Here is a 26942-nt window from a genome sequence, read left to right on the forward strand (position 1 = left end):
TCATGTGGGATGCTCCACCCGCCCTATCATTTCAGCATTCATGACCCACGCCTGGTACTTCAAGGTACACAGAAAAAACATTTAAAGCTGTGTCTATGACTGAATCACTGATTCTCCGAATCAGAATCGAATCCTCAGATTTGGATTCAGCCAAATCAAATTGGGACATTGATCCGAATCACATCCCTTTCCCCTGAATCGGGCTGAATCAAATACGACCCACATTGCACACCCCTACTGAATAAGGTGCTTCCTTTGGTAGTATAAATATCATTATTTCATAGTTTTTTGTGAAATATCTACATGCTGTGTAAAACTTTTCCTCAGCTAAGAATTTAAGTTAGCAAATACTAATTTGTAAGCTTTGTCTGCCTAAATCTATAAATGTATAGTTTAACATTTCTACCTTTTCATAAGTGTATGAGACAGATGAAGGGTAAAAACAGATTTAGAACTGGTCTGCAACTATACTGTCTAGTGTGATTTAGTGAGATTACAGCACAGTAAAAAAGAAAGGTTGTACTCAGTCAGTGTTGTTAGTAAAGACCTATGACTGTCCAGGGAGTGAGGATTGATTTTTTTGTTGTTGTTTGTTTGTTTGTTTGTTTGTTTTTTGTGGGCATACTTTTCCATTGGTTCCATAATGATAAGATGACCTATGGAGGTCCCTTCTAGCCCTACTTCTTTATGAACATTTCAGTGTGTTGTTGATGATGGAGGCTGTTCCACTGCAAGTGCCATCTTTTCATGAATTATGAAACTAGAAATTACATGCTGTTGCCTCATGTAGTTTCTCTATAAACTTGTTATTTTTTAAATATGAAAAAACAAATCTGTTGGAAAATCCTGTAGTTTTTTGCATAATCTGTATAATGTGTGTATAAAATCAACCTAGGTAGGTTTGTCACAATACAAGCTAATCAGTTTCATTAAAGGGACCTTAACACAGGATTTTCTAATTAAATAGCGTGATGACACTATTCTTTTATTTCAGACAGAGCAAGAACACATAGTTACCCATCTCCAGTATGTTGCTTGGCCTGATCATGGTGTTCCTGATGACTCCACAGACTTCTTGGAGTTTGTGAACTGTATGAGACCAAAAAGAGTAAAGAATGAGCCAGTCCTTGTTCACTGCAGGTACTCATTTAAATTTCTGTTACACTGAACGCTGCTCTACAGGTTCTGAATTCCAGCTCTCTTGTAGAAAGAAAGTGTTTCTCAATGCACTTTCATTGCAGCAGATTCTTTGAATGATGGTTAAAAACAATTGTAAGACTATAAAAAAACAAAAAAAAACAAAAAAGCAAGTTACTGTTTATCAGTGAAGACAAAAACTGGTATGTAAAGGATGGGCTCCTTCTTATTCCCCTTGTCTCCTATGTAACTAAAGCCTACTGTTGAAATTGAACAATTGTTTGACCATCAGATGATGATTTAGATTTACATGTATATCCCACCCTATGCAAAAGACTCGGTGGCTCACAATAACAGACAGAGAACCCACATATAGGAAACTAAAACAGACTCCAAAAACAGCCCCCAAAACTTGAAAATTCCACCTCTCCCTTCACCTTACCTGCTTACACCCGTGAAAGCAAACTGTATGTCCAAACCCAAACACGCTTCCCAATTATGATTTACATCCAGATATAAGAAATCTCTTTCCATTCTCACTCCCTTTCCTCATCCCCAGGGGAGATCCCTTTCCCCTCTTCCCTCACTGTCCCTTCCAAGCCTGCACCCTGAGGGTGTGTGGCTATCTCAAAAACATGGTGTAGAAAGTAGTAAACAATTTATGCTCCAGTTTACAGCTGTATGATAGTGATATTAACTTCTACTTTGTTTCTGCTATTCCAGTACCCCTCAAAAACAGATTATTCTTATTTTAACTTTTCATTCAAGTCTGCAGCACCAATATGGGTCACATTTCCCTACAGTTAAAATTAAAAAAAAAATTATTTAAACTGCATTGTTTGTTTGTTTTTAAGAATTTACTTTTACTGATCGGAAATTATTTTCTTTGTAGTTCTTCTAAAATACATGATGCATAACTTATCTTTTAAAAAGTGTATGTTTTACTTCTTAAGGGTACTTTAAAGCCTTGCAGTTTATGCCTGTAATATGATTCTGGTTCATTGCAAATATCTGATTTTCTGTGTTCTTTTCCTGTTACATTTGCAGTGCTGGAATAGGTCGCACTGGTGTGTTGGTCACTATGGAAACAGCCCTGTGTTTAATTGAAAGAAACCAACCTGTTTATCCACTGGATATTGTAAGAAAAATGCGAGATCAGCGAGCTATGATGGTGCAAACATCAGTAAGTGAAGGAGAGACTCTTTATTTCATCATGCATGCTATATGTCCAATTTTCAATATGGAGGAGTACTGGTTCTTTACACAAAACTGCTTTTTTTAATGTTCTTTAATGATTTTTATATTGCATTCTATGATAAACTGCATTAAGCTGATGGAATAGGGCTTTTTGTGAATTATGTATTTTGCTTCTGAAAGTCTTTAATTTCCTGCATTGCCTTTAAAGGCTCACAAATAGTGGATCAGATTGAACTGAGTCAGAATTCACTGTCTTTTTAATGAAAGATACTGTTCACAACAATTTAAAATTTTAAAAAGTTTGTTCTGAAATTAGATTTCACCCTTCCTAAAGAGCATGACGGCGCCTCTCATAAGCCAAAGACAAAAGAAAAAAATTATAGACTGATTGGAAGGGAGTGGCTGTATTTGTGGGGCAGAAGAGGGAATTGGCTTTCAGATGAGAGAGCTCAAATTCTAAGAAAACAATGACTGCCACAGGTCCAGTGTTGGAGGGGCAAGAATCAAATGCAGAGTGAAGGTTGAAAAGACTGAGTGAGTTAGCAGCAGAGATTATTTAAGACAGAGCCAGTCCAGAGAGATTTGGCGTTGAAAATATAGATGTATATTAGGTGCAGGATGGGGACCATTAGATTAAATATGTTGGTGATAAATATTAGAATGACATCAAAGACACCAAGCCTTTCTAAGTGTCTTGAAGCAAACTGGAGAAAACAGGGTGAAATTGGCAAACATGGCACTTTAGCTCTTGGGGAAAAAAAATCTTAGAAAATGCTTCACGGTTCACATCTGAGCCAGAGGAAGGAGGAGGTAATTAGGGAAAGAGCAAGACTCTAGTTTTTAACAAGTAAACGAACTTAAGAGCAGGCAGTGTGATTCACCGGACTCATTCTGTTACATGCACAAAAAAGACTATATTAAAAAATGTTAGAGGTGTAAAGTAAGGCACTCGGAAGTGAGGAAATGCCAGAAATTAAGGCTGTCTGTGAAAACGTAATATGTTCTTTTTCTTTTCTTTTTTAGTTACATGGTCAAATAACATTTTTTTTCCCCCGCAGGATCCCTGTTTCCTTTAGCAAGCACAGTATGGACCTGCTCTGGGGATGAATCAGGGTTGTGAAGTGAGGGTACATGTTGTTTGGAGGATGTTTGTTTGTATTTTTGCTGAAGTTTGAAGCTGTACAGTGAATGAGTGGGAGAAGACTGCAGGAAGAGAAAGAGTGGCTTCTGGGTTAAGTTGCTTGCAATTAGACTCTTCTTGCCCGTGCCATAGACTTCTATAGATGCTGTGCAAATATGACCTTAAACCAAACTTTTTAAAGGTGATCTCTGATTTGTGATCCCTCCTTTGCTAGATACCCAACTTGTGATCCTTATTTGCAGAAGTGCCAAGCATCAGCTTGAATTCAGAAGGTGTGCTTTGAACATAAAAAGTTCAAAATGTTAAATATAGTAAAAAATAATAATAATTATAGTGCCTATAAATGGTCTGAAAATCATGTGCTAGGTATTTTTAATTGGGTATGTAAAATTAGGATGCTTTTGACCTTCAACTGTCTGTGCCTCAGTTCCCACTTGTAAATTGGAGATGACAGTCTCTTCTCATCCCACAGGAGGGTTGTGAAAAGAAATTCATTTTTATTCATGAGTAGTAGGCCTGTAGTGATGAGTGCTACAGAAAAGCCCATGAAGAAATAAATTCAATTTTCTGAGTAGGATTTGAATATTCTACAATAAAAAAGGTATATGGCCAAACTGAACACGGAGAAAACAAAACTCTTGATTAGCTGCTCATAAATAAAATATCCTCCATTGCGTGAGGTACAGCCCCTGTGTGAAAAAATTGTATGTGCTATTGCAAATGAAGATGTCATGTTAATGCCTGTGTACAAGAGTGTCAGCTTAAATTTGTACCAACTTCATGAATGCTGCCATTTCCTACTTTTGAAATATTTGACTTTGGAGTCTGAATAATCTATGAACATATTTTCTTTTTGCATTGCATATCCTTGGAGTTTTTTTTTAAAGCAAATTGTAAAAACAAATTTCATAATATGGCATCGTTACCATCATCTAGCATCTAAGGTACTAGAGTTTGTGATAGCAATGTAAGTAGAGAATGGGATGCTTTGTCAGTGATTTTTCACAGATACTGGCAGATAGAAGAATGAGGAGACTCAGAGAAATACACACTAATCAACTTCTACTGCATCACTAGTCCAGACTCTCCACCCACCACTTCTTCTTCATCCCAGTCCCATTCTCATTTTCGTACCAGTGCAATTTCCAATCATCAGGTTTCTGATACCGTATCCTTTCCCACTAAGTTCTAATTTCCCTTCTCCAGACTCCTAGGTCTTGTGCAGATGAAATGAGGGGCTTGTGTGCACAACATTTTAAAGTGGGTTTAATGCTTTTGCACCACTTTAATGGTGTCGGTGTTTGCACACGTCAGCGGTGTACTGCACAGTAATTCCAGCTGCTGTAGCAAATTCAGCAGCATAATGTGCCTTAAATGACTTGGGGCACAGCAAACAAAAACTTCTCTGAGGAGTTTGTTTGCTGCCCTACAGCCGTGGAGCAAAGCACTGGGCTCTGCAGCTCATGGGCTCTGCAGGAAGCCCGTGCAGATAGCCTGGCAGCAGCCTGGGAAGACAGGCAGAGACAAAAGAAATGGAGAGACTGCTCTAAGTGCTGGACTTAGGTTCGACTTCCTGGATGATATTGCAGCTTAGATCCCAGTGTTCGGTCCCTGGGTTGCGAGGGGCCTGGTGCTTCCCCCCGCAGCTGTGGTGCCTGTGGGACCACCCCAAGCGGGCAGGTGCTGCCTGTAGGGGGGAAAGGGGTGCTGCTGCCATGGAGGGAAGAACCAGGCACCCCACAACCCAGGGACCCCTCCAGCAGCTCGCCCTCCCCTTCCTGCCACCAGAGAGGCAGGTAAGTGCACAGGTGTGTGCATGACACAGGGGTTTACTTGGCCCTAAATTGAAGCGGTGTTTTTAAAAACCCACCACTTCAATTTAGGGCCCCCATTTCATCTACACACGTCCCTAGTCACATTGTTCTTTGTGTCGCCATTCCACATTTCTCCCCACTTCAACTCCAAGGCTCCTTACCTGCAACCTGTCTTGCCCAATCACTCCCATCTCTTCCCCACTCTCTGTTCATTTGTTTTTTTTTTTTCCTGTACCTCGTATCCAGGAGTCCAGTTCATCTACCACTTCCCCCACTGCTCACATTGTCAATTCCCGGTAGCATCTCCCAGTCTTCCAATCTCTTATTCTAGCTTCACATCAGTTCTCATCCCTGGTTATTTGTCGCCCCTCAGTTCCACTTCTAAATTCCCTCAGCCTAATCTCTTTGGCCAGCCAGTTCTGTCTCTTCTCACTCCCCTCCAGGTAGCTTCAGCCTTAGGTCCTTGTCCCAATCACTTACCTTCACCCATAAAGTGCTTGGCCTCAATTATGTCCCTTCTGCCTTTGAACCAGATAGTTTCTTCTTCAAGCACCAGCCAGCAGGAACCACTGAAAACACAATATCAGTGTTGGTTTCTTCCCTGGTTTGGAGTTCCCTTGAGATAAAGCTACCTCAATCACCCTGTGCAGATATGGTATGCTTTAGCCCAGTTTGTACTAAGAGCTGTCAGAGCGCCTCTGTTGGGATGGAGGCTGTACGCCATCCTGCTGCATACAGGTGCTCCCCTTTCCTTGTCTATGTCCTTGTGACAAGGTATTTAGCAGAATTTGCAGATCAATTGGAATCTGACATACTACGAGTGCTTTTACTATGGCCTTGAACTTGCAGCCTCTGGGTGTCTTGGTACCCACATTGCCCCAGTCCCCATCCAGCTGATGAGAGAAGTTCAAGCACATTCACTCAACTTGCAGTTGTCATCTTTTAGCTGCAAAGGTCTTGTAAGTGTCTACTGAGTATGGGTGAACCCTTATGTCTCAGAGATTTACAGGTTGGCCAAATTTGGTCATATTTTTTTTTAAGGACAGCAAAACAAATTTCTGTGACACAGACTATCCCCTACTGCACTAAACACCTGTTCCAAAGCATGGCAGCACTAAAGCTTTATAAAGAAAATACCATGAGAATTTAGTATTCAAAAGTGTGTTTTTTCGCTAACATGTCTCTAAGGAAATAACTCTGACATTATGGCTGACATTTGTTAAATTTGGTGAACATTTTACATGGAATGTTTAATTCCAAATTATCAAAAGTTGGCAAAGTTGTAAGCAACCGAAAATGGAGTCTTATTAGTGAGAAGTGTTGAGAAATGTTAATCGTAATGTTCATACCAGCTTTGCAACTGTATCCAAAAACTATGTTAAAAGAATGTTAGGGTTGGAGATTTAATCACCCTAAATTAGGAAATGCTGGATTACGTTTCTTTATGCCCTTTTGTACATGGGTATAAGAATAAAGTCTTTAATTAAAAGACCACATACCTCTCTTTCCTCCACTGGGGCCTTGAATCATAGTGCACAGTCCCTTTTTTATCTGCCTTTATCCTTTTTATCCTCCTTTTATCCTTTAATGCGTGTCCCAGGGCCTTATTTGCTGCATGCCAGCCAAGCCCAGTTCTGAATGCAAAGCTATTAATTTTCTTTTGAGCAGTTCCATGGAGCTTATCAGAGTTCTTCACTAATGATTTATTTTCTTAGTACTTCTTAAAATTAGGTGATGGTGGTATCCGTAACGCACAGAGCAATGAATGAATTCCAAAATTAAGTAACCTTTAATTTATAGGGTCCAACTTGAGGCATATAGGGCAATAGTTCCTAATCATTTTGTGGATGAACCTACTTATCATGAGAACGCCAATGCCATAATTGATTTTTCATGGGTCTCATAACCCCACTCATGAGTGTTGCAACCCCTAAGTTGAGCAGGGCCATGGGGTTCAGAGTACTTAACATTTTCCCATTCTTACTTGTTCAAGCCAGGTCTCCTATCAATTTCAGGTTCAGTTACGAAGTTCAGCATCTTTGAAATATGAAAGTAATAATTCAACACATTCATGTCAGCATTTTTAACCTGCGGCATTGGGACTTAATTCAATTAAATTAGGTGTTAATTATATTTTTTCACTTTGTTTCATTTTGGTTTGTTGACTTTACCAAAAACTTTTACTTCATTTTATTAAATGGCACTTCCTTATGGTGGCACATTGCTTTGTGGATTTTGTAAGTGAGGCTTCCTGCTATCCTCACTTCTTAAGGGCCAGTCTCTATAACGGTAGATTACCGTTTCCATAGTGCACCTGCAGCTTTGTGACTGATAATGCACTTCACAGCTCAGTCAGAGGGAAACTACATTGCATCTAGAAATTATAGCATGTAGTGTTCTCCCTTATGAACTAGGCTCAGTTGGGCTCAACTCCCTAGTCAGACTATAAGGCAATGCACCATAATAGGAAAAGCAATTCCATATTTAACTGACTTGGCACAGAATATTTTTGTTTAGTTAAACAGTCCTGAAATCTGATTCAAGTTAAACCAACCTAAATTGGAATGTTCTGTTTCCATTTTTCCTGGAAGAAATTTGAGAAGTATCCACCAAATTTAATTTTTCCTACAATTTGGGGAAACTGCATTTTTCATCCGTAAATCATGTCAGTGGAAAATTCCCAACTGGCTGTAAGAGCAAAACTTCTGAATAGAAGTCAGAAATAATTTGATCAAGGGTATAATTACCAGATTGGTTGGGTGAATGGAGAGAATGTCAATTGTGAGATGAAAAAAGTGCAGGGTAGAAAAAGATTAGAAGCAAAAAAGGTTCTGAGAGTGTTCCATCCTGGGTAGCAAGATCCTAAGTGTTCAGGCTAGGAAAGAGGTTACTAGTGGCAATAAAATTTGTTTAAAGACAAAAGGGAATGGCAGCTTGGCAGCAGTGGTCTTGTCTCAGAAAGAAGGAGAAAATATGCAGAAAGAAGTAATTTTTATATGATTTTTGCAGGATTTTAATGATTATTTCAAAATGTGAAAGGATAGTTTTAATAAGTAGGATCACTAGCTGTTTTAAACATGATAAATTTAGCTGAGTGAAGGACCCAGGGATTTCCTTTAGTTATAGCCTACTCTCTAATCCCTGCAGAAAAGGTCAGCCTTATCAAAACTTCAGGTTGCACAGTAATGAAAAAAGAAGAAAATGGTATGCTGAGGAAAAAAATACTAACGGTACATTTGAAAGCAATTGTTATGTCAAGATTTATAGAAAGTTAATTTTGGAATGGTTTCACTGAAGAGAAACCAGAACGTGAAAAACATAGAACTGGGCTGGGCAAATAAGGCGTGCAGGGGGATTTCTTCTGGCCCGCAGCAGGTCCCTCAGTTCTTCCTGGCCCATACACCATCTGGCCTGTGGTATATGTCCTGCCACGCCCAGGTGCACAGTGGTTCAATGACCAAACTCCGTTTCCCAGCAGCTGCAGTTCCTTCTGACTGCTGCCACCACTTCCAGCTGTATGGAAACCATCTGGGAACTGTGTGGGCAGGGCCCAAGCTCCAGGCCGAGTGCACAACCCCAGCCCTGGCCCAAGCCCACCCCACATGGAGGGTTTGGGTTCCCTGCAGCTGCCAATGTGGACTCGCCTGCCCCGGCCACAATGAACAGTGGCAGCAGCTGGGCAGAAGTTGCTGCTGGGCAATGGGAAAACCTGGTACCTTGTGGTCAGCCCTTCTCATTCCAGCTGCCTCGAGGAGGGGAGGAGCCACAGGGCAGCCCCAGTACTGGCTCCAGGCAATCGCCACGAGAAGGGCCTTGGTAACAGCAAAGGGGAGATGGCCAAACTCGCTCCCAGGTCCTACTTCTTCCTGGTGCCCAGCAGCAGCTTCTGCCCAACTGCTGTTGCCACTCATCAAGGCCAAGGTGGGCCATGGCCAGAGCAGCCCAGGGCCAGTCATAAGCTGCTGCTGGGTGCCAGGAAAAAAGCAGGAACTGGTGGCAGGCACAGTCACCTCCAGCTTGCCACTGCCAGGGCCCACACCAGTGCTGCCCTGCATTTCCTCACCAGGCACGGGGCCCCAGAAGCAGCACTGGTGGCAACAGTGGCAGTAGCCACAGCTTAAAGGGAGTCAGCTGCATAGAGGAAGAGGCAACTACACCCACCACCAATTCCTGCTTTTTTCCTGGCACTCAGCAGCAGCTTCTGCTTGCCTGCCACTGCCTAAGCCAGGCAGCAGCTCCAGCCCTTCCTTGGGGTACAAGGGCAGCCCAGAGGCAGTGCTGGTGGTATCAGGGGCCCCAGCTAAGCTGTCCTGTTGAAAATGCCTCCTGCCCATGCCAGTTCCCTGCCCGCCTATAGCCTCATCCCACATAGGGAGTTTTGGTGACCTGTTGCGCAGTGGCTGTGAGGAGGTGCTTACTGGGCCAGTAACAGCTCCGCAAAATTCCCTATGTGTGCTGTGGGCCCAAATAACTGCCCAAATAATTTAAGTCACTTGAAGTCCATTCTGAAAAAGCAGAAATACGTCTCTTGATCTCCCTAGTGTTGCTATAAAGTTCTATTGATTTATTTTTTATTTTAAATTCACTTTCTCAAGATTTTATGTGGCAAAGCAGGTTAGGGTGTCTCCCAATTGCTCTAGAGGTGTGAGACTAAAGCCTGCTCTGCACTCTCACCAAATGCCAATTCCAGTTGACCTAGCTGAAATGGGCACCTGGTAATTTGAACTGGGGGAGCCAACTTAGCCAGATGTGATGGTAGACATACCACTCCATTGTATGCCATAGGCTACAGAAACTGGTTTGTGTTAACCATACTAGTCCAATGGGCTTGCAGGCTCAGGTAGACTTTTTTTCACTTCAGTTTTGTTGTTTGTTTGTTGTGGGTGTTTTTTTTACTTAAAGGTGCATGGGTTTTCAATCATGCATATATCATATTGTCTAAAATCAGACATTCAAATAGAAATGGAAATTTGTTCTTAATCTCTGTATCCTATAAAAATAATGAAAAAATAGACATGTTTCTCGAAATGGTCTCTAAGTCTTCACTGCCCCTTTTGAAAAGACACCATAAATGTCATTTGTAAAGAATGTGACCTGGAAACATTCCGAGTGTCCAGAAAAAGAAGATGTGTTGTACTTTTCCAACTACAGATGTTGAATAAGGCTACTTCAACTTGGATAGCAATGTTGGCAGAGTCCAGAGCATACAACCCTTAAAGGTTTAATCAGGAGACACAAAATATATTCTATTTGTTCTGTTCTACTGTATATAAATATTCAATTTGCAGATTAAGGTAAAGTTTGATGCATTTCTCTTAATGTAGCTTGCATGTTTATACGCATCAAGTAATACATGTTGAAGAGCTGGATACAACTGCCACTTGTCATGTGATTGATTAACATCAGTACAAAATGTACTAGATAAAATATATAAATAATCTGAATAAATTTCTTGCCATTGAAATAAGTACTTGAGAAAAGAAAATAAGAGCTGCATAAGTCTCTTTGGTCCTTATAGCTGAATGTTTGTATGTCACCCATTCCAGTGGTTTGGGACCTCATGTTTGCATCTGGGGTGAGAATTTTACAGTGAACAGTACCAGCTGGAGACTAACTGGGGCCATGGTATTTTCATCTCTCCCTTCCTTTTCGTATCTTTTTTTTCTTGCGTAATAACGTTGCACTGAAAAAGGAGAAGGTAGTAGCTGACATGCTGGTGTCATTATTAAATAAGCAAGGTTTCTGTTTTAGTGATAGCTTTTATTGATTTAACTGTATAGATAGGAGAAATGCTGGGCAAGCTTTTGGGAACAGTAGCTTTCTTGGGGTTTGGAAAAGAAGTGCCGAATACCAACTAAAGCTGACTTGCGTTAACTCCATGTGCAAAAGAAAACAAGCATTTAAGGGCCCTGTTACAGTAATTTCAGATGCCTTCTGGAGTTCTGGATATGATGCATGTTAACACCTTTTAAGTGGCTTAAAGCACTCGTTCAGCTTAAATTTATGCCACTCCAGGGCAATATTGACTCTAGTCTGCCTAATTTTGCTCCTGTTCCATTAAAGTGTGCCCACTCTCCACAGCTGTTCTGCCCAAATTGCAGTCCTCTGGCATCCCAAGATGCAGTGACATCTCCTGAGTCAGGGCAGGAATGCTGAGGTGCAGCAGGGCCAGGCACAGTGCCTCTCCGTGCTCTTAGGTCTGTGCGAAGCAGCTAGTATTTGTTTCACATTCAGATTGGGCCAATTCGAGGGGCAATGATTCGATTTGGTGATTCAAATCACTGTCCCAAATCGATTCCACCGAATCTGATTTGGAGATTTGGCCGCCGCCGAATCTCCAAATTGAACAGGCCCCATTCCCTGCTTGCTCTCTCAGCCCCGTCACTGGCTGCCCTCCCTGTCTGGCCCTAGCATCCCAGCAATTGGATGAAAAAAAAAGTCCTGCGGTCACTGGCTCCTGCCAAGTGGGGGGGAGGGAATCCCCGCTGCCTCCCACTGCCTGGCACTGCATAGGGGGCTCTGCCATGAGCCCCCAGAGGCCCCGACAGCCACTGCAGCAGCCAGTGAGTGCAGGGCTTTTAAAAAAATATTTAAGTGCCGCGATGCTGGGGTCAGGCAGGGCAGCCAGTGATGGGGCTGGGAGAGTGGACGGGGGGGACTGGGGGAGCAGGCAGGGGCTGGGGCCTGGTGGAGGTCCTCCCATGGTTCCTTCCCCCCGCCCCTCACTTACCAGCATGGAGCCCAGGTCCAGTTCCCTGTGATGGCAGGCAGAGACTGCCCGAATCTTTTCTGAATGTATTCAGGGATCTTCAGGCACGGGGCACAGGGCTCAGCACTTCCAGTCTAGGCTGGGGCTGCACAGAACAGGCATGGAGGCTGCACCACTCTCAGCCACCTCCCAGGCCTGGTGGAGGGGGGAGGTCCTATCCCTGTACCCGACCCCCCAAGCATGTTTCCAGACCACTGGGCCCAAGCAGAGCAAGCGAGCAAGCTCCAGGGCTACAATGCTGGCTCTGCCCAGTGGTAGCAGTGAACTGGTCCTGTCCCCAGCTCTGAGTCCTGCCCCTGCTCACCAACCCTCTAGTGGCAAGTCACACCTGTCCAGGCGAAGGACAGTCAGAGATGGTTTTTGTCTTAAGGTGCAACTGCTTCACTAAGCTGAGCAACAGTAAGCTGGTTAACATTTGTTTGGCTTACAGCGTAAGGTGTAACAAGGCTTTAAGGGATTAGAGGAGGGCTGTAAACTAGGAGCAGAGTGATGTTCAGAAACAACTTCAAACCTGGAGAAGTGTAGTTGAATTGATGGGCTAATTATTACCTATTATCTATTGAACACTGAGAGATTAGAAGAGACACCAGCTAGTGCACAATAAGTCATGAAATCATATTCTTTGTTGTAGTGTTTAATATCTAGCAAAGTTATGAATTTATGTTCCCAACTTCAGAAAGTGTTTTATAGGGTTTTTTTTCCCCTTGAGTATAAGGACTGTGAGGTCATACTGTTTTATGGAAAGTGTTCTCTCACAGGTGTCCTTTTATAGTTCCATAGTTTGTAGGGTTGGAAGGGACCTGAGCAGATCATCAAGTCCTACACCCTGCCATGGCAGGGAAGAGTACTGGGGTCAAATGACCCCAGCAAGGTGTTCGTCTGGCCTCCTCTTAAAGACCACCAGGGTAGGAGCCAGCACCACTTCGCTTGGGAGTTGGTTCCAGATCCTAGCCGCCCTGACCATGAAGTAGCGCCTCCTGATACCTAGCCTAAATCTACCCTCTCCCAGCTTGTGACCATTATTTCTAGTCACTCCTGGGAGTGCTGGGGGGAACAGGGACTCCCCCAATGCCTGCTGGTCCCCCGTGACTAGTTCATAAACGGCCACTAGATCCCCCCTCAGCCTTCTCTTGTGGAGGCTGAACAGGTTCAGGTCCCTTAGCCTCTCCTCATAGGGCCTGCCCTGCTGCCCCCTGATGCATGCGAGTGGCCCTCCTCTGGACCCTCTCCATGTTGTCCACATCCCTCTTGAAGTACAGTACTCCAGCTGCAGCCTGACCAGTGCCGCATAGAGGGGGAGGATCACCTCCTTGGACCTGCTTGAAATGCATCTGTGGATGCATGACAAAGTACGGTTGGCTTTCCTGACCGCATCCCCACCCTGTTGGCCCATGTTCCTTTTGGCATCAATAATGATTCCAAGATCCTCTTCTGCCTCTGCACCAACGAGACAGGAGTTCCCCAGCCTATAGGTATGCTGCCGCTTCTTCCTCCCCATGTGTGCAGTACCTTGCATTTGTCAGTGTTGAAACCCATCCTGTTCTCATCCACCCACCCCTGTAATCTGTCTGGGTCTGATTGCAGCCTGTTCCTCCTTTCTAACGTGCCCACTTTCCTCCACATCTTAGTGTCGTCTGCGAATTTGAACAGGGTGCTTTTTACCCACTTGTCCAAGTCCCTGATGAAGATGCTGAACAATTCAGACCCGAGGACTGAGTCCTGCGGAACCCCATTACCCACATCCCTCCAGGTTGAAAATGACCCATCCACCACCACTATCTGGGTGCAGCCCTCCAGCCAGTTGGCGACCCATTTGATTGTGTAGGTGGCAGCGCCACAGTCCCCTAGTTTTTTAATGAGAGTGGGGTGAGAGACAGTGTCGAAGGCCTTCCTAAAGTCCAGAAAGATTGTCCACTGCTACCCCTGCATCTAAGGATTTCGTGACCTGGTCATAGAGGAACATGGAGAACCTGGAGAGGGTCCAGAGGAGGGCCACTTGTATGGTTGAGGGCCTCTGTGGCCAGCCCTATGAGAGAAGGCTGTGGGACCTGAATCTCTTCAGTCTCCACAAGAGACTGAGAGGGGATCTTGTGGCTGCCTACAGCCTTATCAGGGGCCAGCAGCAGGGACTCGGGGAAAGTCTGTTCACCAGGGTCCCCCCTGGAGTCACCAGGAACAATGGGCACAAGCTAAGGAGGATAGGTTTAGGTTAGATATTAGGAAGAACTACTTCACTGTAAGGGTGCCCAGAGCCTGGAATAGGCTTCCCAGAGAGGTGGTGCTCTCACCTTCCCTGGAAATCTTCAAGAGGATACTGAATAGGCACTTGTCTGGAGTCTTATGACCCCTCCCACCCCCAGTGCTCATTCCTGCCCATGGCGGGGGGTCGGACTCTATGATCTGTCCAGGTTCCTTCCGACTCATTGATTCTATAATTCTAAAGAAGGCCACCAGGTTTGTCTGACAGGACCTGCCTCTAATGAACCCATGTTGGTTGCCACTAAGCATAATCTCCCCTCCTGGCCCCTCATGGGCACGCGCTATGATAATTGTCTCCAACAGCTTCCCCAGGATCGAGGTAATACTAACTGGCCTATGGTTTCCTGGGTCCTCCTTCTTCCCTTTTTTGAAAATGGGAACCACATTGGCCCTTTTCCAGTCCTCTGGCACCACGCCGGAGCACCACGAGTGCTTGTAAAGCTGTGCCAGGGTCCCGCAATGACCTCTGCTAATTCCCTCAACACTCTGGGGTGGAGTTGGTCAGGACCAGCTGATTTAAATACATCTAGTCCCTCCAGAAGTTCCTTGACTAGATCCTCACTGATCCTAGGTCTGGGTGCGCCTCCCTTGGGGCCTACAGAGGTCACGGTTGTGGGGGGTGACCCGGTCCCTGCTCAGGAAAATGGAGGCAAAGAAATTGTTAAATAGGTTAGCTTTGTCATCTGGTGTGACGACCAGATTTCCTAGTGTGTCTTGTATCTTTTTTTGTGATTATTCATTTGGGCTCATAGTGATTGTATGGTTTCACCCATATGGTTTCTGAGGGGGCTTTCTGTTTGGATGTGGTATATCACATTCTGTGATAGATATATGTAGGATCAATGGATTCCGATGGTTTTGTTGTGGGGAGGGCTGATTGTGGGTGAAGTGAAATATATTACCAGATTTTACATATTCTTAAGGCAAAGTTGTGTAGTGTTTGGTGTTCTTTGATCAATGGAGATCAACTTGCTGTATGTCTAGCATCTTCCTCAACTATGCAGTCGATCCAGTAAGATACCACCAAAAAGCCTTGTTTTTTACATATTTCTTGGACCATGATGGATACAACAGCACTCCATCCCTACTATGTAATGGTATTAAGTACTATGATATGACCAGTGATCATAATCAGTAGTTTAACTGTGAATGACTTCTAATATTTTTACTTTCTTTTTTTTTATTATACAGAGTCAATACAAATTTGTGTGTGAAGCCATTCTTCGTGTTTACAAAGAAGGATTAGTTCAACCACTGGATTCCAGTTAGTACAACAGTGAAAAATTGAATTTCTTCTTTCTAAGACGCTTCCAGTTTTTGGAAAGCAATCAGCTCATTTCCATAAGCAAGTAGAAATGTTATCAGAAGCCCATGGGAAGACAAATGAGCATATTTGAACTCTGGCACTTTAAATTTCTGTAGAAGAATCCTGAATCTTGTACAATATGTAGGAAACATGTAGATATGTGTATGAGAGCACTTGTATGTAACATGCATTATATACATGCACACTGAAAACAAATGATTGTGGAAACCTTAGCATGTATCTTATCTTGCTGCCTTAAAACAACATTTTCTCTAGAAATTACTGTAGTTCTGATGTTGACCATTCTAAAGTACAAGAGGAAAACCAGTAGTAGTATTATGAAATGGCCCAACTAATGAAGTAGTGAGTCGCTTCACCTTTGCTAGGAGCTGAGGACTCAACACCTTTAAAGGTTGGTCCCAAAATAATCATAGGCAAGGTAGTATTGGTCATGTTGTTTATTTTATAAAGATTTCTCAAACATTCTACAAGAACAGAATACCAACAGCTGGCCAGTAATTGAATTGAATTGAATTGAATTACTGGAGAAATTAAAGAACAAACTCCCATAAACCTGGTAGCAAGTTGTAACGTGCCACCTATACTAATATACTTTCAGCAAGTCATATGTAGCATAAATGACACACTAAATCATTTATTTTGGCGATGGTATAACCTGCATTGGCCTATGACCAGGTTTTCCAATTGTTTAACCTCTGAGCAGCAATGTATTTCCCATGCTCTTGTGTATTGCACTCTTTGCTCCCTAATCCCTTCAGTAATCCCATTTTATATTTTGTTTTGCTATATTCTATTTCTCCTATTTAAACATTGTAAATGTAAGCTTATATTTAGAGGTCTGAACCTCTTTAATCTTTGTTTCTCTGTATCTTTTTAGTTTTCAGTTTCAAGCATGGGCTAGTATTGCACATGACTGCTAGACTCTTTAGCTTATTCCATAGGCAAAAAGCCCAACCCAGTACTGGAGAAAATATACTACTGAACCTATTAAATATATTGCTGCTAATTCAAGATGTAAATTTTATGAAGGCACAAAGGTAACTAGGATTTGGACAGTTGTAAAATATTGACTTAATTCAACAGAAATCTTATTCCAATCTAGTACAGTGCAGCTTTGTGTAGTGTGAGGAGTGCTGATCTTTAATGTCTCTTGCCTTTCAATAAATGCAGCCAACTTCATATGAAGATTCCTATGTAAAGAAAGAATGAATTTGTGCACTGGTAAATAATCCATACTAAGGTACAATGGTCTTGCTTTCATTTCAAAGGGGGAGAGAATTGGACTTTCAGAACAATATAACCACAATTTTGTGATGTTAATTTATTCAGTACGCTCTTTTGGATTGTCCTAGGTAATTCTGTTTATTTCTATATAAATACTGTTTTAATTTTAGAGAAAATATTCTATGAGATTGTATAGAATACTGTTATTTAAAACTTAGTTCTAAATAAGGAAGTTGTCCAAAAATCTATACATGAGCATATTACCCAAATGTTTATATGTATACAAAAAGAAAGTTATCTTATTTTCTCCTAAGATATATAGATATATCGATATATATAGATATATATATACACACACATTAATATTCATTTATATTTTAGAACTATAATTTGTATTATAGACACTACAATTTTTATCTATTGTTTGATTATTTTATAGTGCTTGCTATGCTTGAATACTCTGCAGCTTCCTATGACCAACAGGGGTTTTTTTCAGAAGATAGTTTTAAGTTCATGTAGCACCTATTAAATCACTGACTACTCTGTTCTGTAGTTTGGCTGTTTCTTGGAGATTATGGTTGCTTGTAGACATTAAAAAACAAACAAACAAAATGCACTTTATTGGAAGAAGCATACTACTTTGACTAGGCTCTACAGGATCTGCATAGATTGGGCACTTCAGCAGGGCTTTTTGGAGCTTTTATATAAAGCTGATTCAATCACCTGTTAGATAAAAGTGTCCAAAAAACCCCCCACTAAAGCGCCCAATCTATACAGACGTTGGGTGAGCCTCTTCTGGCCGTGCTCTGGGCTCGGTGCAGGAGCATGCCAAGTTTAAAGTAAAGCACCATTTTTTCGCTTGTTTTGTTATTGTCTGCAAGCAACCTACGTTACTAGTCAGAGATGGAGGTGGGTAACCTATTTTGGGTAATACTCCTCAGTTAAGAAATTAATGCCATTTTAGAACAAATGAGGTAGTCTGTCAGTTTAGGCGATGTGGGTTGGTCAGCAAGTCAGAAATTGTTTCACTCATTTTTTAAAAGACACTATTCATGATACCACCTCAGTTGGCATTTCTGTCATATATTGGACCACTATAAATCTACCAGTGGTTTGGGCATGGGCTGGAAGTTAAGAGACTGGTTCTAAGTCCTATTCTGACTTCATCCCATTTTAAATCACCTAACCTCTTTATACCTCAGTCACTCCAGTGTAAAATGGAGCTGCTTATTCTTGCTTGTACCTTGTACAAAGTGTGTTGAAAAATATACAGGCAAATTCCTATATATGTACATATTTATATTACAGACGTTTCAGATATTTGGGAAAAAGGTTAGTGCTGCCATACTGGAAATATAACAACTGTAGGTAGTAGCAAAGGAACCTTGTCTTCCACTTGGCTCACTACCAGGAGCCTTTTATTATTGTTGTTGTTACTATTATTATTCTGTTTTTCTCTGCATCGACTCAGCACTTTAGAAGTACACTTGTCCACATCTGCCTATCCCGGGCTATGAAAAGAGCAGGTTATACTGTTACTGGTAATTAATAGTATAACAAGAAATCAAAAAGAGAATGAGTGCAAGACAGCAAAAGGAGTGTATTTAGGCTCCTTCTTCCCCCTGGCTTGTGACATGCATTTAATTCTATTAAGTATTTCATTATTTTATAACCCACTTGTGTTTTAGACCATTGATATATTCCTCTCACTACTCATACCTCTGTCTCTGCATTGAATGTATAATACACTTACCAAAATGCAGTAAGTTTCTTCAGGACATAGTTCCAATATTCTCCAGCTGTACTGCACAACTTTATCTGGCACAATAACATATGCATTTAAGACAGTATCATTAGATTTTGACATATATAGTTCTTTTTTTGTTAGTAAAGCTAGAGAGAATGAAAGGCTTCTGTCTTGCACATCTGCAAATTAATACTTGGACTCTGAGCAACTTTACATATGCAAATCTGAAATAGCAATACCTGAAGTATTGCTGAAGTAGCATAAACTTCAGAGATCCCTAAACTGAGTTTTATAATCCATGCTTTTTAAAAAAAAAAAAAAATTAAAGAGCACATATTAAGCTAGAGACCAATAAGTCATCTCATTCTATTTTAGTTTTCCTGCATTTTGCATGGGTACTCTAACTGGCCTAGACAGATCTTCATGGGAGAATGAAGTACTGTACTTACTTGTGTTCAAAAGGAGGTTTTTTCCCCTATTTAACACAGAGAGGAAAAGCCCATCTTGGTATTGAGTGTGAGGGTTTGGCTGGGATGGCCTACTGCAGGCCCTACTGCAGCTGGGCCTGCAGTAGGCCACTAGGAGTAACTTGGGGGTCAGCAAGGCAGGGACGCAGATTACCAAAGCATCAGATCAGGGTCTGCATTGGCTTAGCGGAGAGTGTGGGACCAAGTTCCAAGGGAGCCAGGAGATGAAATCTGAGTGATGTAGTATGAACTGTAAGGTGAGGTCAGGAATCAGGAGTTCAAGACCTAGTACCAAGTTCCAAGGAAGATCTGAGGTTAGAGTCAAGGAAGACAAGCTAAGTCATGGTTTCAGAGAAACCAGAGAGAGCACCAGAACCAAGGTACAGGGGAGGGCCAAGAAAAGCCAAAGCCAAGTCAGGAGCTAGGAGACACAAGGCTTGCTAGAATAGACTGAGGCTGTATGAAGGCATGTCTGCAGCCTGAGACTGCAGATATGGTTATAAGGTGTGAGTGGTGCTTTCATCTGCCAGTCCAATTGCAGAGAACTAGGGGCATTAGCCGGATATTGGGGGCAGGTGTAATGACTCAGGAGCTTGGCGAAGCCAGGCATACCTGATCAGAGGCCCTGATGTCCGGTATGAGGCAATGGAGGGCAGATAGCTGTTATAGCTCCAGGTCTGGCCCCAACCCTGGGTCAGGGCTGGAGATGCAGCACTACTGCCTGCCCCCTGCTGCCTCTGCACCCCCTGCCACTCCTTTCCACAGCCTCAGGCCCCCATCACCCTTCCTCCCCCATTCTCACCCCCCCACACCCATACTTTTGCTCCAGCACTGGCAGGCAGTGTCCCCACCGAGCATGGAACACAGCCCCTGTCCTGCCCTGTAGCCATGGTGCAGGTTCTGTGCTTCTGCTATGGGGCTGTGCTCTGTGCCCCAGGCTGCAGCAGGGGTAGGGACACCTGGCATGGAGCAAAGGTAAGTGGTGGGGGGGGCAGGTAGGGGTAAAGGCTTTGGGGCAGTGGAGCAGGGACCCATGGCTGTAGGGGGGAAGCCTACAGGGGAGTAAGTTTGCAGGAGATGGCACAGGCAGCAGGAGATGAGCTGCCTACCTGCTCGCCACCCTTACACTGGCTGTCCCCCATTGCTTCCTCCACCCCTGCTCCAATACTGCCTCCTCAGATACATGCCCCCCACCTGCCCCATTACTGCCCCACTTATCACCTGTCCCTCCACCTGCAGTAGTGCTGGTGATGAATTTAAGATGATTCTCCATTAATTAAATTCTATACATGGAAAATTATAACAAACATAAATTGTCCACATATAGAATTTAATTAATGAGGGGCAGTCATCTTAAATTCAGGGTCTTCTTGGATTTAGGTAAATTTTGGTAGTCTTTTTCCATGTGATGGATTTGCAGTGGAAGATAAACCTCTGAATTTGATTTTGTAACCAAAGTATAGAAGGTAGAGTGGTCCTCTCAACACCAGTCTTTTGGTCACACGTATGTGAACTGTAAATGAGGACTGGGTACTTATGAGTACTTACTTATGAGTAGGAATTAATCACTTAACCTCTAAAATATGTAGGGTACCGAAAAAAAGGAAGTTGCTGTGAAATCATGGTTCTCTATACAACATAACAAAAATGTTAACCTCATTTTTTTTAAAGTAGTCCATTAGTTAAATAGTACTCAAAATTCATAGCTTGTAAAAATTGGCCTTACGTATTTTTCTCCATTGGGAAAAGTACTTAATATTTACTCTTTTGAATTGAGTAAAATATATTTTAACAAAATAGCTTTATATATGCTATGCAAGAAAACCAAAAAGCCTGTTAGAAATGTGTCTAGAAATTCGACAAGAGTACCACAGAAGCCAAAATTTGGTATTTGATAGCTGTGGGAAAAGGAGCTGGTCTTACCATGTGTTAAAAATAAATAAGGTGCCATAAACCCACTTTTGCCCCTAATGTATCCTCAGTCTAAATCCAGGTAAAATACACCCCCCCCCCCCAAAAAAAAAAAAAAAAGTGATTTAGACTGCATACTTTTTTTTTTATTCTACTTGGTCAGACGGTAATCATACCACGCTTAAATATCCCTCCATAGCCCTTGATTTTGTCTTAAATTATGTGCGTCTAAAATGTTCCTAATTATTCAGCAATGTAGTTTGCTTTACATCTGATGTCTTGCTCACTATGTAATAGTTGATAAACACTTTTTGAAAGAACAGCATCTCTGAAATACTAATAAATTTTGCATCTGTTTTATTCTTACTGTTATACCCTACTAACTCACGCTTGTGGGTGGTATCCTTATGTGCCAAAATGAAAAAAAAAATTATGTAATAATGCATAAAATATGTCAATAATGCATAACAGTCTTTCACAGTTGATCAGCTTTAAAATTACCTGATTTAAATAGTAATATGCTTCTCTTTAGATTTAACATTGACTTTGTTTTAAAATGTCCTTTAAGAAAGCACTTAGAGGTAAATTTATTTTGCTCATTAAATAAAGCCTTTGTAGAAAGAATGTGCATTAGGAAATGTTCATTTCCATTGTTAACCCTGCAATTATTCTAATTGTTTAAAAGCTTGTGTATATTGAAACTATGCAGAATCTAAAGTTCTGATGCAACACTTATGTTCAAAGGAAATTGAAAACCAAGTAAATGATTAAATCATTATTTAAAACATAATGTTTTAATTAGGGGTGTGTGAAATGAGCCCTATTTGATTTGGATTCAGCCCAAATCAGGGATAGTGATTCAATTCGTTCATTTGGATCACTGTCCCTGATTTGATTCAGCCAAACCTGAATCTGAAGATTTGATCCTGATTTAGAGAATCAGTGATTTGGCCATAGACAAAGCTTTAAATGTTTTTTCTACGTACCTCGAGGTACAGGGCGTAGCTCATGAACACTGTGATACTGGGGTAGGTGAAGCATCCCACAGAAGCACAGAGGGCCCCCCCACCCACATGCTTGGCGATGAACAGAGAAGTGGACCAGAAGTATTTCTGATCCACTTCTGGGTCTGCCAGGGAGTATGCGGCGGGTTGGGGGGTGGCTTGGTGATCAGCAATGGGGGGACCCCAGGTGCTCCCCCCCGAACTAGGAGGCACAAGTCATTGAGTCGTGGGGCTGTAGCAGGGCCCCCCAGCGTGCTTTCCAGCAGACCCAAAAGTGAACTGAACGTGTTTCTGGTCCACTTCAGAGTCTGCTGCCAAGTGTGCTGGGGAGTCCTCCGCACTTCTGTGGGATGCTCCATGCACCCCAGCATTGCAGCATTCATGAGCCTCCTGGTACCTAGAGGTATGTAGAAAAAACAGTTAAAGCCATGTCTGTGTCAAAATCGCTGAATCTCTCCAAATCAATTCAGAGTGTTTCAATTCAATTCAGAGAAATTAAAGGGTCCTCTGATTTGATCCAATTTGGATTCACAGTTTTGGCCACCAAATCAGGCCAGATCTCGATAGAATCGAATCGGGAACCAAAGTTTCACACAGCCCTAGTTTTAATTGAACGTATTCTCTTCCATCTATAGATCTGACACTGACAGGCAGTGTTAAACAATCTCAGATGCTTGTCTGTTCTAACAATAGCAGATTAAGTATAGCAGTTAAATGTATATGTTTGGATTCAGCGTTCTTTACCATATTTCTTTTTCCAGTTGTGTACACAACAGTAGTTTTACAAAGAGCAGTATTTATAATCAGTGGAACTTACCCAGTTTTAGAAATAAGGGTTTTTTTCAATAAACATCTCTCCAACTGGTGGTGTAGAGCACTGATGCACTTAAGTTTTCTCTAATTTTTCCCAGTTCATGAAATGGAGGACAAGTACTTATACTTTTGCTTTGTCCTTTCCAAGTACTCAACCTTTTTATCTGCACTCCTATTTAAGCAGTGCACAGCACCTAAGACAACACATAACTTTACTGAGTAAAATTTCCTTAAATAAATATTAAGACAGGGAATGTGGGAATTCAGTACCAGATTATGGTGGCTGTTAGCACTGTACATAATATTTAATATATCGTAATTCTTCCACTAAGTAAGTGCCCAAAGATATATCAGTTACTTTGTACCTCATATGGCCTAGGAAGTGGAAAAAATTAACCTCATACTCATTGCTTCTGTTTTTAGTCCAGTCCACAATAGAGAAATTTCCAAGTTTCCCACTGTTGCTAAAGTCCATCACTTTCACTGATGTTAGCAACATTGGTAATCCTGATGCAGACAAGTTCACAGCTATTATCAGTATTCTAAATGCTATGTTCCTTATATCCTATCTAAATATTGCCAGATGAGATGGTCTATGCTTAAGATACCCCCCCAGGATTGTTTTAATTCTGCTGTTGTTCATCATCTGAGCAATGACAAGTAAAAACATTTTAAAAGAAGGCAAGTTAATTTTTCTAGAGCAGATGAGACCTAGATGGCTAATATAAAAAAGGGGGAAAATATTAATTACACATGATAAAGAAAGAAAAAATACAATACAAATTTCCTCTCTCTGGGCCTGTCACCTATACAGTGTTCTTACAGGCATTGTTTCAGTGAGGAGGAAGGGAAAGCAATCTGCATAGTTAGCAAAAAAAATCCCTGGTTCAGCTGAAATTGACCTAGAAAGAAGATAACAAATTGGACTTGTGCCCTTTGCTGCATGGTAATTTAAAAAAATAAAGTTCTGAAGGTTTTCTCTCAAAAAGAGGTTTGGGGGGAACCAGTAAAGTTATGAAATGGCAAGCGTTGTGTCCAAAATGTGGGGAATTGAGAAGTGATTCTTAGGTAGATAGAGGCCATCTAGCTGAATCTTTTGGAAGAAAGTTGTGCAAAATACTCTTTAAGATACAAGAATCTGTAATATATATATATAGAGAGAGAGATCTAGATAACTATGTATATTAAGTCTTCAGGTGGAATAAAACATTATTAATTAAAAGTCCTTGGTACATAATTTTTTAATTTGACATGGAGAATTTGTTTTTTCTACCCGAGGAAGAAAACTGAGAAAGAGATTACTTATACTGCAGTCACTACTGTTGCCACTTTTGTGTAGACACTGTAGCTGACTTGTTTACTGTTAGCAATGCTGCACTGATAGTACTAGCTGTAAGTAGATGTCTCATTTGACATGAGCCTGACTGTCCTGGGGTTTGACCTGGATCAAAACAGGAGTGGCACAGCCATTTATGCATCACCCTTCCAAACTGCATTACTGCTCTTCTAACCTACAGTAACTTTACACACATACAGCCATGTCTTGACAAAAAATTTTAGCACATTTTATCCTATATACTTCAGGAGGACTTAAAGCGGGACAGTGGACTTGTATGTCTGTAGGATCCCAAGATAAAAGAATTGCTCCCAGAACAAAAGCAAGGTCTATTTACAGCTGCAGAACTCAGTTGACTGTTAGGGTCTCAGTCAATTAACTCAGCTTCTTTTGTAGGTGTTTCAACATGTAGCAATACTACTGAAACCCAAGGTGGCTAGATTAATGTTAATTTGGGTTTGATTGCACAAGTTGCAGTCATAGCAATGACTTCAATGTAGATGCATTTTAAATCCTAGTCAGGGGGAAAACTCAATCCAGCTAAGTGTTAGCTGTCATAAAACTAGCTTGTGTTAAATAAGTGATATACTGTCATTGTTCCAGTTGACTGTGTTTTGGGTTTTTTTAAGCAGTGCCCTTTAGCATATTTCATTGATGATATGTTGTTAGAATTGTTTCCTAATATTTAATAGAAATTGAGGAAGATATAAGGAAGATTAGGATGGGAGTTTGTATTTGCTCTCAAATGTAAATATTTTTCAAATCTAGGTTTCTTAAATAAATGCTGAATTGTGTATTCTAGTTTTCTGTACAGTAAGCATCAACCATAATTTATTTACGTTTCTATTTCCATGTAGCACTGATAGAGAGATGCAAGAAAAGTAGAGGGGCAGTCTTACCAAAGCTTTAAAATGTAGCATATGTTCATAAGGATAAATGATATATCATTAAAACCTAGCCTTTATTTCAATAGATATATGTCCCATGCTGTCAGCATTACTGGAATAAAATATGTAAAACTTGGGGAAGGCAGAGAGCTTGGCAAGTAACTGCCAAAGTCTGACTTTCAGTGGCTAAATTTATATTTTTATATCTGTTTAGGTAGAATTTTTCTCTGAAATGTAGACAAAACATGTAAAATACTAGATGTTTAATGATTCTAGGTATTTTTGTTAGCAATTGTTTCTGTGCCAGTTGTTTCTTCTACTGAGATCTTAGCCGCCAGTGCATAAAAGTAATATGAGTTGATGTGTCTGGAGGGGAGAGGAAAGGAGATAATTTTATATCCTTAACTGTGCTTATCTTTTAAATCATTAAAATGTAAATTGATGTTAATATTTCAAAGTTTAATTTATTGTTAAAAATGTAGACATACTTTCTTCCTGAAATGAATGTATCATTGTTCTTTTTTATTTTTATAGGAATCAAACTTTGATTATTGTTTTCAGTATAAATTTCTTGGGTTATTGGAACTGTTTGAACAGAAATTATTATGGTCACCATTTATGTTCTTGGTTGATGGCTACTGGTGAAATAAAATATTTTTTGGTTATATGTGTCTTTTTATAGTCATTTTATTCAAAAGGAGAATCATTAAGACTGCTGTGAAAACTTGCTGATTGATCACTTCCCTCTGAGGCTTTATGAAAATTGCACACCACTGCTGCCAGAATGTATGTATAAGTATACAGATTTATAAAGTTGGTACTCTCCATATACAAAGCCAGTATTTTTTAAGAGACTCATGCATATCTTTTGTAAATAACTGATAATGATAGTTCTATGGATGACAGCTTGCTCTACTTATCCCATAACCTTTTTAGGATTTATCCCAGGACAATGGACATCAACTTCCGAATGATTGCATTGTCCCAGAATAAAATGGTTTATCTCAGGATAAATGTGATGTTCGTTTGTAGTTCCAAAGTAATATTATAGTTAAGTCAAAATATGACATGGAAGTATCCATCTCTCTGAACTTCAGTGGTTTCATACGAAATAGAAAAACAACACTTCCTGAAGATTTTGAAGTAGTAGAACTAAAAGCCTTTGGATCTCATGTCATGCTTTGAAACCACACTTTAATTTGTGCTGCTGAAGGATTAAAAGGAAGAAGCATTTGCTATATTTTTTTTTCTTATATCATGGTACTTAACTTTAAATCAATAGATTTTTCTCTGTTGGCTCAAAAATAAAATTGTGGATAACCTAAGTGAATTTAATTCAATATTAGTATCTAATTAAATTGTTCTTTGTTTATATACCCAAGGTTAATGACTTAAAACATACACATTCAGGTAAAAATATAGGTACTTTTCAGACCATTTGGAACACAGTCTTATAATTTCTCAAGGAATACATAAAAATAATTTCATCTCAAAACTCTTTATTCTTTCAGCCAATGAATGCGTGCAAATTATCTGTCCATTTTTCTTTATCAATTTCTGTCCTGTTAGGGAAGGATTCCTAAAGGGATCGAGTGAAAACGTGCCTAGATTGCTTGCCTTCTAGATGTCATATATTCAACAAAATAAGGAAGAAAAGAAGCTTCTAAATAACACACAAGAAGTGTAAATCCAGTTTGACATCCTAGGTAAAAAATAATTTTAAAAAATTTAAAATGAAAGAAGAGCTGACACTAAGAGAATTTAAATAGCAGGCCTTTTCTGGCTGCTTATCATAATCTTAACGATATAAAAGAAAACAACGGCATTCATAGTTTCATAGTTTGTAGGGTCGGAAGGGACCTGAGCAGATCATCTAGTCCGACCCCCTGCCATGGCAGGAAAGAATACG

The 26942-nt window shown here is 41.0% G+C and overlaps 1 protein-coding gene across 2 annotated transcripts in view; it reads left to right on the forward strand.

Annotated features, from left to right (window-relative positions):
* The window catches only part of PTPN3 (protein tyrosine phosphatase, non-receptor type 3), a 215595-nt gene extending 198412 nt beyond the window's left edge, over positions 1 to 17183 (forward strand). For both annotated transcript variants that reach the window (XM_019540646.1, XM_019540653.1), the window contains 3 exons: positions 995 to 1140; positions 2185 to 2320; positions 15509 to 17183. In XM_019540646.1, the coding sequence (XP_019396191.1) occupies positions 995 to 1140; positions 2185 to 2320; positions 15509 to 15586 (360 nt within the window). In that variant the 3' untranslated portion in view covers positions 15587 to 17183. The remainder of the gene's footprint in view (positions 1 to 994; positions 1141 to 2184; positions 2321 to 15508) is intronic.
* The last annotated feature ends 9759 nt before the right edge of the window (positions 17184 to 26942 follow it).

This window comes from Crocodylus porosus, unplaced genomic scaffold (assembly GCF_001723895.1).
Source record: "Crocodylus porosus isolate Cpor-Errol unplaced genomic scaffold, CroPor_comp1, whole genome shotgun sequence".
Classification (NCBI taxonomy): domain Eukaryota; kingdom Metazoa; phylum Chordata; order Crocodylia; family Crocodylidae; genus Crocodylus; species Crocodylus porosus.